Raw genomic sequence first — 15,391 nt, forward strand, 5'->3', positions numbered from 1 at the left:
CAATGAAGCCTTGTGCCAAAACCATCTCTCTTTCTTTCTGGGCTGAGATTGTCCTTGGCAGGTTGGAGAGGAGCCCTCATATTCTGCAGATTATTTCGAAACCTAATTCAGATAATGGGTTTGGCTGCTGGGATGTCCAGGTGTGTGGATTCGTTGGCCATGCAGGCATCTTCTTTGACACACAAAGCTGGCCTGCGATGTGTCTGGCCCTAGTGCCATCTTTCTTTATAAATCCCAGGAGGCAATTTATGTAGTTCTTTTGTACCCCAGGGTGACTTGGACAACCTGTAAGTAGCCACAGACTCTGATGCCTTATTAAATATTGGACTGAGATGAAAGGAAAAGACAGTCAAGGGATTAGCAAGCCTCCAGCAGAAGGATTTTTGGAGGCCACAGAAGGCGTTTATAGACAAGACTCCCACTTCTAATTCCAGGCAGATAGGGTGCCCTGGATAAAGCTCTTTGCCCACCAGGCTTGACCCAGGTGGGCCATGTGATTTTATACCCCACCCAGACTTGCCAGGCTCAGTTCAGGGTGGGTCAGGGGGAAAGAAAGAGGGAAGGACAGAATGACTCCGAGCAGAGGATCTGGGGCACGGGAACTAGTGTCTCAACACATTTACCTCTGAATTTGTGATGGAGATCTCAGAGACGATGTAGATCCAGCCTCTTCATTCATTTACTAATTCATTAATTCATTTATCATGTGTTTATGGAAGATCTATAATGTATGTGGCAGACACTGAGGCCAGCCCTGGGAATGCAGAGATGAACAGGACAGAATAAGAAGTCTAGAGAGGAAGACAGAGATCAAATAATTACGAATAGGATAAGAGTCTCAAAGGAGAAGAATAGGGGGCCAGGCATGGTAGCTCATGCCTGTAATCCAAGCACTTTGGGAGGCCGAGGTGGGTGGCTCACCTGAGAACAATAGTTTGAGACCAGCCTGACCAACATGGTGAAACCCTGTCTCTACTAAAAATGCAAAATTAGCCGGGCATGGTGGCGCACGCCTGTAATCTCAGCTACTTGGGAGGCTAAGGCAGGAGAATTGCTTGGACCCAGGAGGTGGAGTTTGCAGTGAGCTGAGATTGCACTATTGCACTCCAGCCTGAGCAACAAGAGTGAAACCCTGTCTCAAAAAACAAAAAACACCAACAAAAAACACCAACAAAAACAGCAACAACAAGAAAAACAAAAGGGGGAATGATAGGGGTATTTAATAGGAGAGCTGACCCAAACTGGAGTGGGGGAAGCATGGAAGACACGCTTGATGCTGTGACTCTTAATCTGGTGTGTAAGGTGTAAATCGAAATTATGTAGAGTGAAGAGGTAAGAGAGGTGTGTATCAGGTAGTGGCAACTGCATATGCAAAGGCCCTGAGGAAAGAGAGGAGAGTGGGCCTGAGACAACTTCAAGGAGTGAGGGTGGCAAAAGATGAGGCCAGAGAGATAGGTGGGTGCTGGATTAGGGAATGAACTAGAAGCTACATAAAAGATTGGGGGCTTTATGCAAAGGTCTCTGGGAAGCCATGGAATCATTTTAAGCACGGGCGTAACATGATCAGTTCTGTGTTTTAAAAAGATCACTCTGGCTGGGCGCGGTGGCTCACGCCTGTAATCCCAGGACTTTGGGAGGCCGAGATCGCCAGGTCAGGAGATCGAGACCATCCTGGTTAACACGGTGAAACATCGTCTCTACTAAAAATACAAAAAATTAGCCGGGCATGGTGGCAGGCACCTGTAGTCCCAGCTACTCGGGAGGCTGAGGCAGGAGAATGGCGTGAACCCAGGAGGCAGAGCTTGCAGTGAGCCGAGATCGCGCCACTGCAGTCCAGCTTGGGCGACAGAGCGAGACTCCATCTCAAAAAAAAAAAAAGATCACTCTGACTGTTGCTAAGGAAGGCTCAGGGGGCAGTAGCGGAAGCAGGGGGCACATTTTGGAGGCTGATCAGATGAAGATGGCTTGAGTTGGGGAAGCACCAGTGAAGATGGAGAAGCTGCAGGTGTTTGTGATCTATTTCCCAGGGGTGTTGCAGACAGGACCTGTTGATGGATTACGTGAAGAGTGGGTGGTCAGGGAAGGAAGGCATCTTTGAGCAGAGACCTGGGGGGATTGAGGGAGTGAACCATGTGGGTATAATGTGTGGGGCAAATGTTTTCATGGGGAGGGCACAGCAAGTGTGAAAACAGAAAAAGGGGATGTGTTAGTCCGTTTTCTGTTGCTATGAAGGAATACCTGAGGCTGGGTAATTAATAAAGAAAACAGGTTTATTTGGTTCATGGTTCTGCAGGCTGTCCAAGAAACATGGCACCAGCATCTGCTTTTGGTGAGGGCTTCAGGCTGCTTCCACTCATGGAGGAGGGGAAGGAGAGCATATTAGTCCGTTTTCATGCTGCTGATAAAGACATACCGAAGACTGGGGAATTTACAAAGAAAAAAACGTTTAGTGGACTCAAAGTTCCACATGGCTGGGGAGGCCTCACAATCAGGGTGGAAAGTAAAAGGCACGTCTTACATGGTGGCAGACAAGAGAGAATGAGAGCCAAGTGAAAACGGAAACCCCTTATAAAACCTTTAGATCTCATGAGGCTTATTCACTATCATGAGAACAGTATGGGGGAACCACCCCCATGATTCAATTATCTCCCACTGGGGTCCTCTCATATTATGGGTGCTACAATTCAAGATGAGATTTGGGTAGGGACACAGCCAACTCATATTAGAGAGCCAGCATTTCACGTGAGAGGGAGCAAAAGAGAGGGGAAGGGTGCCATGCCCTTTTAAACAATCAACTGTCCTGTGAATTAATAGAGGTTGGGACTGAGAGCCTGAATAGAGGGGGTTTAAAGAGACTAGGTTGGAACAAGATGCCAGCCAGCAGCTACGGGAACAGTGTCCAGGCTGAGAAGCAGGGCTGGAGATCCAAGCAGGGTCTCTGAACCACAGCCAAGAGATCTGGGGAGCAGAGCGGAACTTCAGACCCCAGCAGGAGAATCTGAAGTACAAAAAAGACAACTTAGAAAGAAGGAAAAGTCTAGAACATGAACCTGGAGAGCCAGATGGGGAGGAAGGCTACAGCTTGGAGTGAACTCTGGTGCCAGGCTCAGGGCAGCAAGACTGATGGCAGATGCTTCTGTTAGTGGGGAGAGGACTTAGCCTACATCGCTAGGCTCAGATGGGCTGACCATGACAGGAGGGGAATGAAACCAGCCATGCGGGTCTTCCGTGCTCACAGCTGAGCAGGGCAGTGGTTCTCAACCCTGACAGTACATATCAATCATCTGGGAAGCTTTTCAAAATATACAGTGTTCTGGTCCCCCCCCCACAAAGCATCCCTATTCATTTTTCTCGAATGGAGCTGGCCCCATTTTCAAACATCTTCCCAGATGACTGTGTTGTGCAGGCTGCGCTGAGAACTGCTATTCTCCACTTCAGCTTATTCCTGTGTTTGGGACTGAGCCAGCGTGGGAGGCACCTCGAGATAACGGGAGCTATAGAGATAGTCAGCCCTGGCATCTGAGGGCAATGACTGCTGTAAGCACTGAAGGAATTTGTTGACTTTCCCCAGAAGAGCAATCCTCATAACACTGACCAAAATGAACATCCTGATTAATTATGCAGGTTTATAGCTCCCCAGAGGCTGCAGAAAAACATCATTTGGCACCAGAAACAAACTTTATTCTGGCAGTGCAGGATAATTTTACAAACATTAGGTATTGAATTGTGCATACGTCTCTGGAATTTCAATGTACTACATCCATAGAATGCAGAAAAGCAAGGTCAGGGCCAATTTCTCATGATGCCACCTGGACCAAGCAGTTCCAGGAATCCTCTGGGGTCTCTCAGCCCTCTTGTTCCAGATTTCAGTGGTGTCCTGGGCAGATGTGGTTTTTGTCTGGACTTCTCTCTTTGGGGAAATGCTTCTAACCCATTACATGCAGTTTGGATGGGCTGTCAGTGACAACAGGTAACCCCACCTCTGTCTGTGGGGATGTGGTCCAGGACTAGCCAGTCCTGGCAACAGTGATTGGCTCAAGAGGTAGACATGAAATTCAAAAAAGGCCCATACGCATTGTTTTTTAGGTTTAATGTATGGATAATGGCAACATTCTCTCCTGTATATATAAAGCTGGAAAATGAGTCTGGGTTTATCATTTGTCATTGTCTACACACTGTGTGGGTAAATGAAGAAGATTGCTAGAGAGAGAGGAAAACCTAGGGAGGAGAGAGAGGAAGAGAGTGGGGAGACTGAGAGAGAGAGAGAGAGAGAGGGGCAGAGGCAGCCAGAGAGACAGAGAAGAGAGAGAAGCAGAGAGGAGGAGACAGACAGACTCAGAGAGAGAGAAGAGAGACAGAGAAACTGAGACAGAAAGGAGACAGGCCAGGCGCAATGGCTCACACCTGTAATCTCAGCATTTGGGAGGCTGAGGCCGGCGGATCACTTGAGACCAGGAGTTCGTGACCAGCCTGGCCAACACAGTGAAACCCTGTCTTTACTAAAACGCAAAAATTAGCTGGACTTGGTGGCACATGCCTATAATCCCAGCTACTCAGGAGGCTGAGGCGTGAGAATTGCTTGAACCTGGGAGGTGGGGGTTTCAGTGAGCCGAGATAGCGCCACTGCACTCCAGCCTGGGCTACAGAGGGAAACTCCATCTCAAAAAACAAAAAACAAAAAAACAAAAAACAAAAAAAAAGGGAGAGAGAGAGAGAGAGAGAGACAGAGACAGAGACAGACAGAGATAGGGGAGAGAGAGAAAGAAAGAAGGGGGAGAGACAGAGACAGACGGAGGTGGGGGGGAGAGAGAAAGAGGCAGAGAAGGAGAGAGAGAGTTCTGGCAATGCAATGCCTAGTTCCAGGCCTCCCGACTCTGGTACCTTAGTCTTGTGAGCTCTCCCTGCAGCTTTTAAGGGTTAAGCCCTTTGGAGCCGGGTTTGTGTCCCTGGCAACAGAAGGCATTTTGACTAGGGCAGAAGGTTTCTTGTCGACCTCATGGGAGGGCAGACGTGCGGGGTATGCACTGGAGAGTGAGGCAGGCGTGGTCAAAGAGCTTGTGTGGCAGCTGTCCCTGGGATGTCCAGGTGTCCGTCTCGGGGTCGTAGCAATCGAAGGAGGCGGAGTCCTCAATGTTGCAGTCCGTGGTCAGCCGCCGCCCGCCAGTCACGTAGAGTTTGTTTCCCATCACCGTGGCCCCGTGGTGCATCCTCCGGTCTTTCATGTCCGCACATTTGACAAATTTGTTGGATTGAGGGTCATAAGCAAGAATCCTCCTTGTGTAACCTGAAAACCAAATGACACATGGGCAAGCTCAGCGTTGCTCATCTGGGACTGGAGGTCAGCAGTCCTGGGACGCATCTGACTCCTGCCACTGCCTAAGGCTGAGGCTGAGGCTCTGAACTAGGGCGTGGGATGTTGAGCTAACCTGCCAAGGCCTGCTTTGTGGCAGAGTGGGGGCTGGCACGCAGATCTGTCTGACTCTGACCTTCACCCCAAGTTAAGGCAGCATATAAGCCATTCTTAGATTGAGAGCGGCCTCCTGATTCCTGTAACTTTCTCGGCCTCATTGGCCTCTTCCTGTCTCAAATGCCCACTCAAGAACTATGACAATCCTTTGGAAACTCAGAAGTGGGTTCCCCACAGCAGCCCTATCTGGTAGTTACTTTTAGGATCCTCATTTTATGGATGGACAAACTGAGGCACAGAAAGATGTTTAACTTGCTTAAAAGTATATAGCCAGTTAGTGACAGAGCCAGGATTTGAGCCCGGGTCTATCTGACCCCAATACCAGTCCTCTTAACCATGACACTATGATTTGATTACAGAGAAACAAACTATTAGTAGCTAATATTGTAAGCAGAAGCAAACATTTTTTATTTACCATGTATCTGGGATAGTGCTAAGTGCTTTAGATACACAAGTACATTAATTATCACAACAGCTCTGTGAGATAGGTATTATTTCATCCCTTGTTTACAGATAAAGACAGGGAAAAACTTCTGCATGAGGAAAGAGTTTTGTCAGATTCTCCACACTCTTCTGGTTGGTTGGATGTGCTTTTGAAAAGACAGTCTTGTAGAATAACATCTGTCTATGAGTGACCTTTTTTCCACAGAAGGTGCCAAGTTTGTGTCACGCCCAGTGATCCTCTGTTCAGACTCACCTCCCACAATGACAATCCGTTCCCCAAGCACCACTGCAGGGGCACACACGTTCTTGATCATTCTCGTCTCCATTTTGAACCACGAGTTTCTGGAAATGTGATAAACCTGAGGGAGAGAGAGAATCATGGCATTTCATTTTAAAGTGAAATATTCCTAAAAAAAGACGGAAGTAGTAATTAAGAGAGTGAACTAGGAGTGAGATTTTTCTTCCTACTTTTTTCCAGTTTTAAAAATGTAGCTATTGTTAATAAACAAAACAGTATTGAAAAACAGGAAGGATTGTATTATTAAAAATTGATCTTATTGTGACCCCAGGAACTCAGTGGCTGTAATTCTATGGAATAAACCAAGAGTTTTGCATTGTAATATGTGTTTTACTTACCTTGCTTGCAACATGTTTTTCTTTTAATGAGAAATGAAGAAACTTAGGTATTCAGAAAACCAATGATTTTCCAATCATATTTTATTTCTAGCTCATGTTTAAATTTCTAAATGTTCTGGTTTATCCAAGAAGGTCATAGAGCCAAGAATAAATCTGAGGCTAAGTGAGGAAGGCTTTTGAACAGTTCATGCCTGAAAGTCATTACAGTCCTAGAAAAATGCAGCATGAGAAAGGGGAGAAAGACCAAAGCGAAGGGAGCAGGCTCTTTTGCCATGCTTTGAAACAGTGTATCAAATCAACACCCCCAAAACATGTTCTCCTGTGAGTGTCCTCAGTGTTAAATCTAAATATCAAATGTAAATTAGTTCATTATGGGCAAAATTTAGCACAAGATATATAGGATGAATTTCATATAAGCAAAGAAGGAACAAGAACATTTAGCTACAGAGGAAAATGGCATAGTATTCTTTGCTAGAAAATCTTTTCCTATAAAATAAAATTATGAGGCCGGGTGCGGTGGCTCACGCCTGTAATCTCAGCAGTTTGGGAGGCCAAGGTGGGTGGATCACGGAGGTCAGGAGTTTGGGACCAGTCTGGCCAACGTGGTGAAACCCCATCTCTACTAAAAATACAAAAAAAAATTAGCTGTGTGTGGTGGTGCATGCCTGTAGTTCCAGCTACTCAGGAGGCTGAGGTGGGAGGATCACTAAAGCCCTGGAGGTGGAGGTTGCAGTGAGTTCAGATCACACCACTGCACTCTAGCCTGGGTGACAGAGCCAAACTCCTTTTCAAGAAATAAAATAAAATAAAGTAAGATTACCAGCATTATTAAAGATGTCTAAAAAATCAGTTTACTAAATTTGATCTTCATAACCGTCCTATGAGGTAGGTATTATTATTTCTTCCATCTTTCAGTTTAGACCACTGAGGCTCTGAGAGGTCAAATGACATGCCCAGGGTCATACAACTACAGTGAGTGGGAGAGCTGGTCTGACCAAGCTCAGAGTCCATGCTCTTCACCACCACACTCATGGCTCTGCCTGGAGCCATGAAACTGTGGCCTTTGCTGATGAAGGCTTTTGAGACTGGAGACCTCGTGAGGTCTCTGTCTGTCCTTCAAGAAGTCAGTGAATCCTGGAAGAGGCCAAGTGCTAGAGGAAGGGAAGGTAGCAATGGCTGTTTCATCGGAAAATATGTAAGTGACAAACTCTCTAGAAAGTGGGATCCTTGGAAGAAAAGCAAACACTGGTTGCATTTTACTTGAATGAATAATTGCCTCCTGGCCTTTCTGTTCTCCTTCAGCTTTGGGTATGACTTTAAAAATAGATTAAACATTTGCTCACTATGCTCATAATACCCCAAAGAGGCTGGGGCAAGGATAACAAAGGATGATCTTTGACCAGTGAAGGAAGCGATATTTTGTTATGGTAAAGGATTTGCTTAATCCCATCCAGAAACAGGTAGAGAGAAGGCCAGGTGGAAAGGTACAGGTACAGTGCAATTTGCGTCATAACACCATGGCAGCGTAGTTCTGAAAAGAACGCATACACACAGATGAACAAGCCTATGAAGAAAACTCTCAACCGGTGCCTGAAAATCCAACCTGCTCCATCAAGCGACTCCAGGCGTTCATTTTAAACTATATTCGAACGAGTAGAATGTCTATTTCAAAGCTAGTGCAAAGTAGATAAGAAAAGCATCGAAATGAATACTTTTCCCCTTCTCTCTCTTCTTAATCCTGAAATGCAAAAGGATCCCTCAGAGGTTTAATATTTTCTTGGCTTGGCAATGTCTTGTTTGATGGTACTATACATTTCTTGATATGTTAGCTTGAAGCTTAAACTTTGTGTTTTATTCTCAGAAGGTCAATGGCTGTTTTGCAATGTGAAATAATGAGCGTATTTGTGGACTCTGTTTTGAAAAATAGAAAAGAAGGAGGGGCTCCAGCTTGACATGGAAGCACTTTGTTACCTGTATGGTGTGGTCAGGGCCTGGAGGGGAGCAGAATGTCTACCCCAGTTCAAGTAGAGGAGTGGGATTTAGAACAGTGGTTCTAGAAAGACTCGGAATCTGCCTGGATGGTCAGGGAGGAGCTGAAAATAATGGCTGGAGAAGTGAAGGCAAGAAAAAAATCTTCACTGGAACTGACCGAGCCCAAGCCATCAGCACCCTTGCCTGGAACTCTAGAAGAGTCTCCCAGTTCTCCCCTTTGTCCACTCAGGCCCCCTCCAATCCAGATGGAACTTCTAAAAATATGAATTGTGTTTTACCTCGTCCACCTTTCTTGAAAGCCTTCAATGAAGTTCTGTTCCTCTCAGGCTAATCCCAATTCCTTGACAAGGCCTAGAAAGCCCAGCCGGGCCAGCCTCATCTCCACAAATATCCATCCCTCAAGAAGGTTCCAGGATTTTTCTAGGAGGGGCTCACGGGCTGCGATGTGGGTGGAGGAGGTTGCTCCCGGTAGCCTGAGAAGGGGGCTGATGGAGATCACATGAGGACTGACACCCGCCCCTAGCCACCCCTCAGCACACTGCCCTTCTCCTCTTTGCTCTGTCTTGCAACTTCATTGTCCTGCTTTTGGCTGCCCAAGGCCATGGGCTGCACCTGTTTGTGCTTCAGAGCCTTCTTATGAGCTGCTCCCTTACCCAGGACCACTCCCCCTCCCTCAAGAGAGAACTCTGATTCCGGCTTCAGGAGGTGCAGGAGCTTCCTGCATCTCCCTCTAAGTTGGATCTTCCCTTACGTGCTTTCTTAGCACCGACCCCACCCCTCTCCCTCCTCTTTTATTCTCCATCCCCATCTTCCTCTCTTCTCTCCTGCCTCCCTGCTCAAGTCCTCTTCAGCCAACTTCACAGGGTTTGCTCCAACATTCCCTTAACCCTGGCACTCTCTCTGATTCCCTCTAGACCAGCGGTGTCCAGTCTTTTGGCTTCCCTGGGCCACATTGGGAGAAGAGTTGTCTTGGGTCACATATAAAGCACACTAACACTAATGATAGCTGATGAGCTAAAAGAATCGCAAAAAACAAATCTCATCATGTTTTAAAGTTTATGAATTTGTGTTGGGCCGCATTCAAAGCTGTCTTGGGCTGCATGCGTGTTGGGCAAGCTTGCTCTAGACTGGTTTAGGGCATCCCGCCTGTGCTCTTAGAGCACCCCTCTCTTCAGCATCTGAATTGCAACTGAGGGTTATGTGTAAATTGCTGAGTCTCCAGGCCCTTCACAGTGGTTGGTGTTCAACATAACTCTCATAAATGAGCAAAGTACATCTCGTGGGTGCTTCTGATTATCTGTAAAGGCAGGCTCAATATTCATGTTCTGCAGAGCTTACCAGGAACTTGCATAAAGTTGGAAAACACATAATATTCTGAAATGTGGCCTTTATTGATCATACTTCTCAGACAGCTTGTTAGTGAAATTAATGTCTGCCAATCATTAAAAGTAGGGGTTTCCCAACCTGGCTACACCTTAGAGTGTCCTGGGGACTTTTGTAAACCATACATTTTAGGATGTCACATAAAGATATTTTGATTCAGTGATGTGAGGTCAGGTTCCAGGGGATTTGGTCACAGAGGTGTGGACCAAGGCTTGGGAATCTTCTTTTAAGGCCTTACTGACTTGAGTTAGAAGCATCTGCTAAATTCCTATGGGACTTCACTATCTGACATTCAATACGCTCTATAATAACTTGAATTTTTAGATATATTTTTTTCTCATCAAATGAAGATAAACTCTGTGCATAGGGATGGTATTTGATGTCCTTTGTATGTATTATTCTTGCACAAAAAGAATTCATAAATTGAAAAATATCTTGCTGAAAATCCTTCTTCCCTCCCTCCCTTCCTCTCTTCCTTCCTTGCAAATGACAAGTGTTTGTATATGTGTACACGAGTGCACGTGTGTGCATGTATGCATGCATGTATTTGTGTTTGTGCATATGTATAAATGTGTGTATGTGTGTGTAGATATATGTACATGTGTGTACGTATGCATGAATTGTATATGTGTATGCATGTGCACATGTATGCATGTTGGTATGTGCATACATGTGTGCATAATGTGTATGCATGTATGCATGAATATACATTTCTGCATATACGTGTGCATGCATGTATGCATATGTGTATTTGTGTATATGTGTGCATATATGTATTTATGTGCCTATGTGTGTTTGTTGGTATGTATGTATGCATGTGCATGTGTGTGCATGCAGGTGTGGGTGTGACCATGCACACATACTCATGCAGTTACGTGATGGGAAGAACCGGCCATTTACCTGGATAAGGCGCACGGGGTTCTGCATGATGTCCTCTCCTCCAAAGAGATAGAGTCTTTGGTCTTTCACGGCGACTGCAGGGTGGAGCACCCCCACGGGCATGTTGGCCATACTCTCCCAGACATTGCAGATGCTGTCATACCTTTCCATGGAGCCCATGAGCTCCTGCCCTTCTCCAATCCCTCCGATGGAGAAGATGAAGTTCTTATGGGCAGTGCTTCTGTGGGAGTAGCGGGCCACCAGCATGGGCTCCCCCAGCCTCCACTGATTGAGTTTCAGGGAGAAGATGTAGACATTGTGACTGATCAGGCTTCTCCCTGAGCTGACAGCCATGCCCCCCAGCACATAGACGCTGCGGTGCAAGGTGACGGCAGAGGCCTTGTACAGCCGTGTCGGGAGTTTGGCAAGGCTCTGCCATCGGCCGGTCTGTTTGCTGTACAGTAGGACGTCCCTGGTGGTCTGCTGGCTGTCCTTCCTTCCGCCCAAGAGGATGAGGAAATCTTGATAAGAGTTTCTTGGAGGGACATGCAACAGGAGTTTGCAGTCTGGGGCGCTGGTGCCACACAAAGAGAACATCTGTCTCTTGGCGGTCTCCAAGATGATCTGGCATGCAGGCGAGGACTGCAGGAGGGCATCGTTGGCAATGAAGTGGTGGAAGAAGGCCGGGTGGATGTACTGCAGCCTGACCTGCTTGAACAGTTCCTGCATGTATCGCTTCCGGGCCTGGAGGTCATGCTTGATCCAAACCATGAGGGCCTCAAACACCTTTTCCTCCTCCCCACAGAGCCCATCATCTCCGAGATAGTCTCTCAACTCCAAGGCGCCGAGCTCCTTCAGGTCGGCCGACGCGGCCACCTCTGGGAAGGACGTCAGTGCCACCTCCCTGGCTTTCTTCTTTAGGGTCTCACAGCTTAAGATTTCTGAGAGTCTGATCATGCCCAGGCAGTTGCTGGGGGCCAGCTGGCTCTGCAAGTATGAGGAGCAGGCCTCAAACAGCTTGGGGAACTGCAGCATGGAGGCAGCCTCCATCATGGGGAGGACATTGTCAGCGGCGATGCGTGCCTCCCCCGTGTACACGTAGCAGACGATCTGGTCCAGGGTTGGGGGATCAATGCCTTTCAGCTGCACTTTGACTTCACTCTTCTCCCGGAAGCTGCTGCAGAACATAGCCCTGAAGTAGGGGCTGCTAGAGGCCAGCACGTTGCGGTGGCAGGGGATCTCCCGGGCACCGGCACAGATGCTCACATCAGTCAGGATCCTGCTTTGCCTTAAACTGTTGAGCTGCCTCAACAAGTCAGAAGAGAAGTCATGGTCTTTGAAGAGCAGCCCATCTGGTGACTCCTCGTCCATCCTACAAAGAGGGAAGGAAGCCCCCAGAGTCAGCAAGAGTCAAGTCTTTCTCAGCTGCATGTGCTGGAGGGTTCAGCTGCGGGGACTCCAAGACCAGTGCTCCTATTCCATTCCCCATGATGTTTGTGGATGTCACCATGGATATTGTGTAGGGAAGATTGGAAAGGAAGGCCACATACATCTCAGACCTGAGCCCTTTCGGGTTATGGTTATTTTCAAAAGTAATAGGCAAATAGTATCTTCAGTTAATCTGAGAGAAACAACCAAACAAATAAACTAAAGTTGTTGGAAGTTACTCTGTTATCAGAAGCTGAAATGTTAGTCTGAAGCAAGATAACAGTCCATTCATTTGACCAGCAGAAGTTCATGAGCCTTTTTCCAGATCGATGGCATATCTGTTATTGAGTAACAGATGTCTAAACATCTCTTTCTGGGTGTCAATCATTCTCCAAGGATGATACTCTGGAGGTGTGGCCCTCTGGTCACTGGACAGAAATGAGGGAAGAAAATGGACCTTTGATACATATATTTAAATATGATTCATTGAGTCTTGTTTTAAAGATGGAATAAATAAAAGGAAAGACCAAACAATCCGCTGGTTTATTGGATGACACCTGGCTGTCTACTTGCAGAAGAAATAAGCATGAGGGACACTTACCTTGTTTTGCTGCAGTGACATCCACTGATGCCTGGTCTGACTTGTCCCCCCGGAGAGTTTCTACCTCTAGCTCTGAGGGAAACCATAAACCCCAGGCCTTTCTTTCAGTTGGCAAATGATTTGTCCTGGGAGATTTCTGGATTTGTTTATGCTGAAGGCACTTTCATAGTTTTCTAGAGCTTTGTGCAAGGACTTCTGGGCAGGGAGACAGTGTATACATTCCAGGGCTAAGAATAGTTGCATATGTACTTTCCACTGTTATGACATGTGACTTTCCAGTTGCCTTTTGCAGCAACCCGAGGGCCTGCAGGGCCCGCGCATGCCCACATGCCTTGTTTCCTTGGCAAGTGTTTACATCGGCAAAAATAGATCGGGAGGAGCAGCTTCTCTTAGAGAAGACTTTGCTGTCTGCTTGGAACCATCCCGAGTCCCCTGTCCTAAAAGTGCCTGAGATTTCTAGCTGTCTGTAAACAGGTTGCTGTGACCTGTGGAGAGTCACTGAAGATGGTTCTGGGCCACAGTGAAGGTGGCAGGTGGTCACAAGGGAAGCTGGAACATGAGCCTGTGGGTGCTATTCAATGGATCTCTATTTCCCACCATCTGCCTGGCAGGATCCCTGGGGAGAGCTGTGATTTCCTCCTCCAGGATCCTAGGTGACGAAATCCATGATAAAAGTTGTTTTTTTTTTTGTTGTTGTTGTTGTTGTTGTTGAGCACCCCAGGGTTTCCAGACTCCTAAAGGCCCAAACCTTTGTGAGGTCTCCTTACTCAGGAGCCTCTGATTGACAGTGGCAAGGCTGAGCTCCTCCTGTCACGTCTGCCTCTCCCAGACACGTGCTGATTGCTCTTCAGCTGGCTTTTTATAGTTCAGACTTCCTTTTCTGTCTTACTTTTCCATTTTGTCTTGTCTGGCAGCTTGAGCTAGAGGCAGGAGGCAAGGCATATTGCTTTAGGGAGAGAGAGAAAGAAGACGAAGGAGGATAAGGAGGAAGAAGAAGCAGGGACAGAGGGAGGGAGAGAGAAGAGAGGAGGAAGAAGAGGAGGAGGAAGAGGAGGAGGAAAAGAAGGAGGAGGTAGAGAATCGGGGGAGGAATGATGATAGTGATGTGGTAGGAGGCAGCTTTCAATAACAATCAGAATCACGAGAGAGAGTGAGGGGGACCTCAGGTCTGTCCTGCCCCTGCCTTCAGGGAGGTCCGTGATTGTCTTAGCCACGAAAGGCAGGGAAGCCTGACTTTGTCTCCTACTCAAAGTCTTGCTCAACTAGTGCAATGGCCTTCTATGCATTTATTTTTCTTTGCTCCTAGTACTTCTCTCTCCAATACATCCACCCTGTCTCCTCTGGAGCAGCCCCTGGGGAAGCAACTCAGAATTTGCCAGTCCCCAGCATCAGGCCCTTCAGTGGCTCTCCATGTCTGCAGGACTCCTTAGCCGGAATCGGATTGGTGTCCTGTCTGCTTCTGGAACCACATCTACTGCCACTCGTGTGTGGTAGTCTAGCTCCATGAGACACTTATAGATCCTTGTATGCATCTGGTCGCTGTTGGAGAAGCTGGGCTGGCCTGTCCTTTGGGACACCACAGGGCAGGGTGGAAGGACGAGAGTCTCTCATTCACAGTTGCAGATCATAGAGTGGATTATGCCCAAAAGAGTCCAGAAGGTCAAGGCCAGGGAAATGGATCCAAAGCATGTTACTGGGGCCACGGGCCTGGAGGCCAGAATTAGGAGCAGGAGGCCTAAGCTAAGGGGGTCAGAGACCCATGGGGGCACAAGCAGGGAGCAGGCGAGAGGAGCTGTTCCTCCATATGTCCGAGTTGGTGAGCTATGCTGGTAACATAATAAGTGAGTAGCCACATTCCTGAAAGAGCCCGGGGATCCTCTGATTCGTACTCTATCCCTTTCCATGAGCTCTTCCCCTCTGCTCACTCTATCATTTTCACTGTTTCTGTTCATCCTCCAAAACTTGGTTTGCGTATCACTTCTCTGCAAGTCTTTTTACTCCTCTCTAAGACAACTAATTTCACACTCCTCTGTGCAGTTTCCATTCTTCTACATACCTCTGATGGCATGCCTCATACCTCACTGAGATTATCTTTACTTGCCTGTGTCTCTTTTATTAGAGTGGAAGTCTCTGGGCAGCAGGAATCTTGACTTCATTGTAGCTCTATTCCTAGCACCCAGCAGAGGGCCTGGCTTAGAGGGGATGAATTTCATACAGTTCCTGCATTGAGCTGGAACAGAATGGAGAATGGGGAAAGAGAGGGAGCTTTGCTGGGTGGACTTCACACCACCGTCTGCTGTGCCGGTTTAGCAGAGCTGCCATGTATGGCTTACTGCGTAGACTGCCCTGCAAATGCGCTCTGGAGCAGCCCTGATTATCCACATAATCAAATCCAATAATGTGATGAAGTGAAAAGTAAAACACTTGTTTTATACTGCAGTGCAAGACTTGAGTTCAGGCTGGGAACTGAACTGAGGTCCTCCCAACGCCAAAGCTAGCATTCTTGTCCTTGACCTCGGAGTGAACATGAGGAAGAAATAACTTCCTTAATGCTCTGAAAC

The 15,391-nt window shown here is 47.2% G+C and overlaps 1 protein-coding gene across 1 annotated transcript; it reads right to left on the minus strand.

Annotated features, from left to right (window-relative positions):
- Nucleotides 1–4,930: 4,930 nt before the first annotated feature.
- KLHL38 (kelch like family member 38) lies at nucleotides 4,931–12,190 on the minus strand. The gene is made up of 3 exons (XM_003256180.4): nucleotides 10,823–12,190; nucleotides 6,165–6,270; nucleotides 4,931–5,284 (listed from the first exon to the last, which is right to left on the minus strand). The coding sequence occupies exons 1-3, from the start codon at nucleotides 12,170–12,172 to the stop codon at nucleotides 4,995–4,997; spliced, it is 1,746 nt and encodes a 581-aa protein (XP_003256228.2). The 5' UTR covers nucleotides 12,173–12,190; the 3' UTR covers nucleotides 4,931–4,994.
- Between the last annotated feature and the right edge of the window lie 3,201 nt (nucleotides 12,191–15,391).

This window comes from Nomascus leucogenys, chromosome 16 (assembly GCF_006542625.1).
Source record: "Nomascus leucogenys isolate Asia chromosome 16, Asia_NLE_v1, whole genome shotgun sequence".
Classification (NCBI taxonomy): domain Eukaryota; kingdom Metazoa; phylum Chordata; class Mammalia; order Primates; family Hylobatidae; genus Nomascus; species Nomascus leucogenys.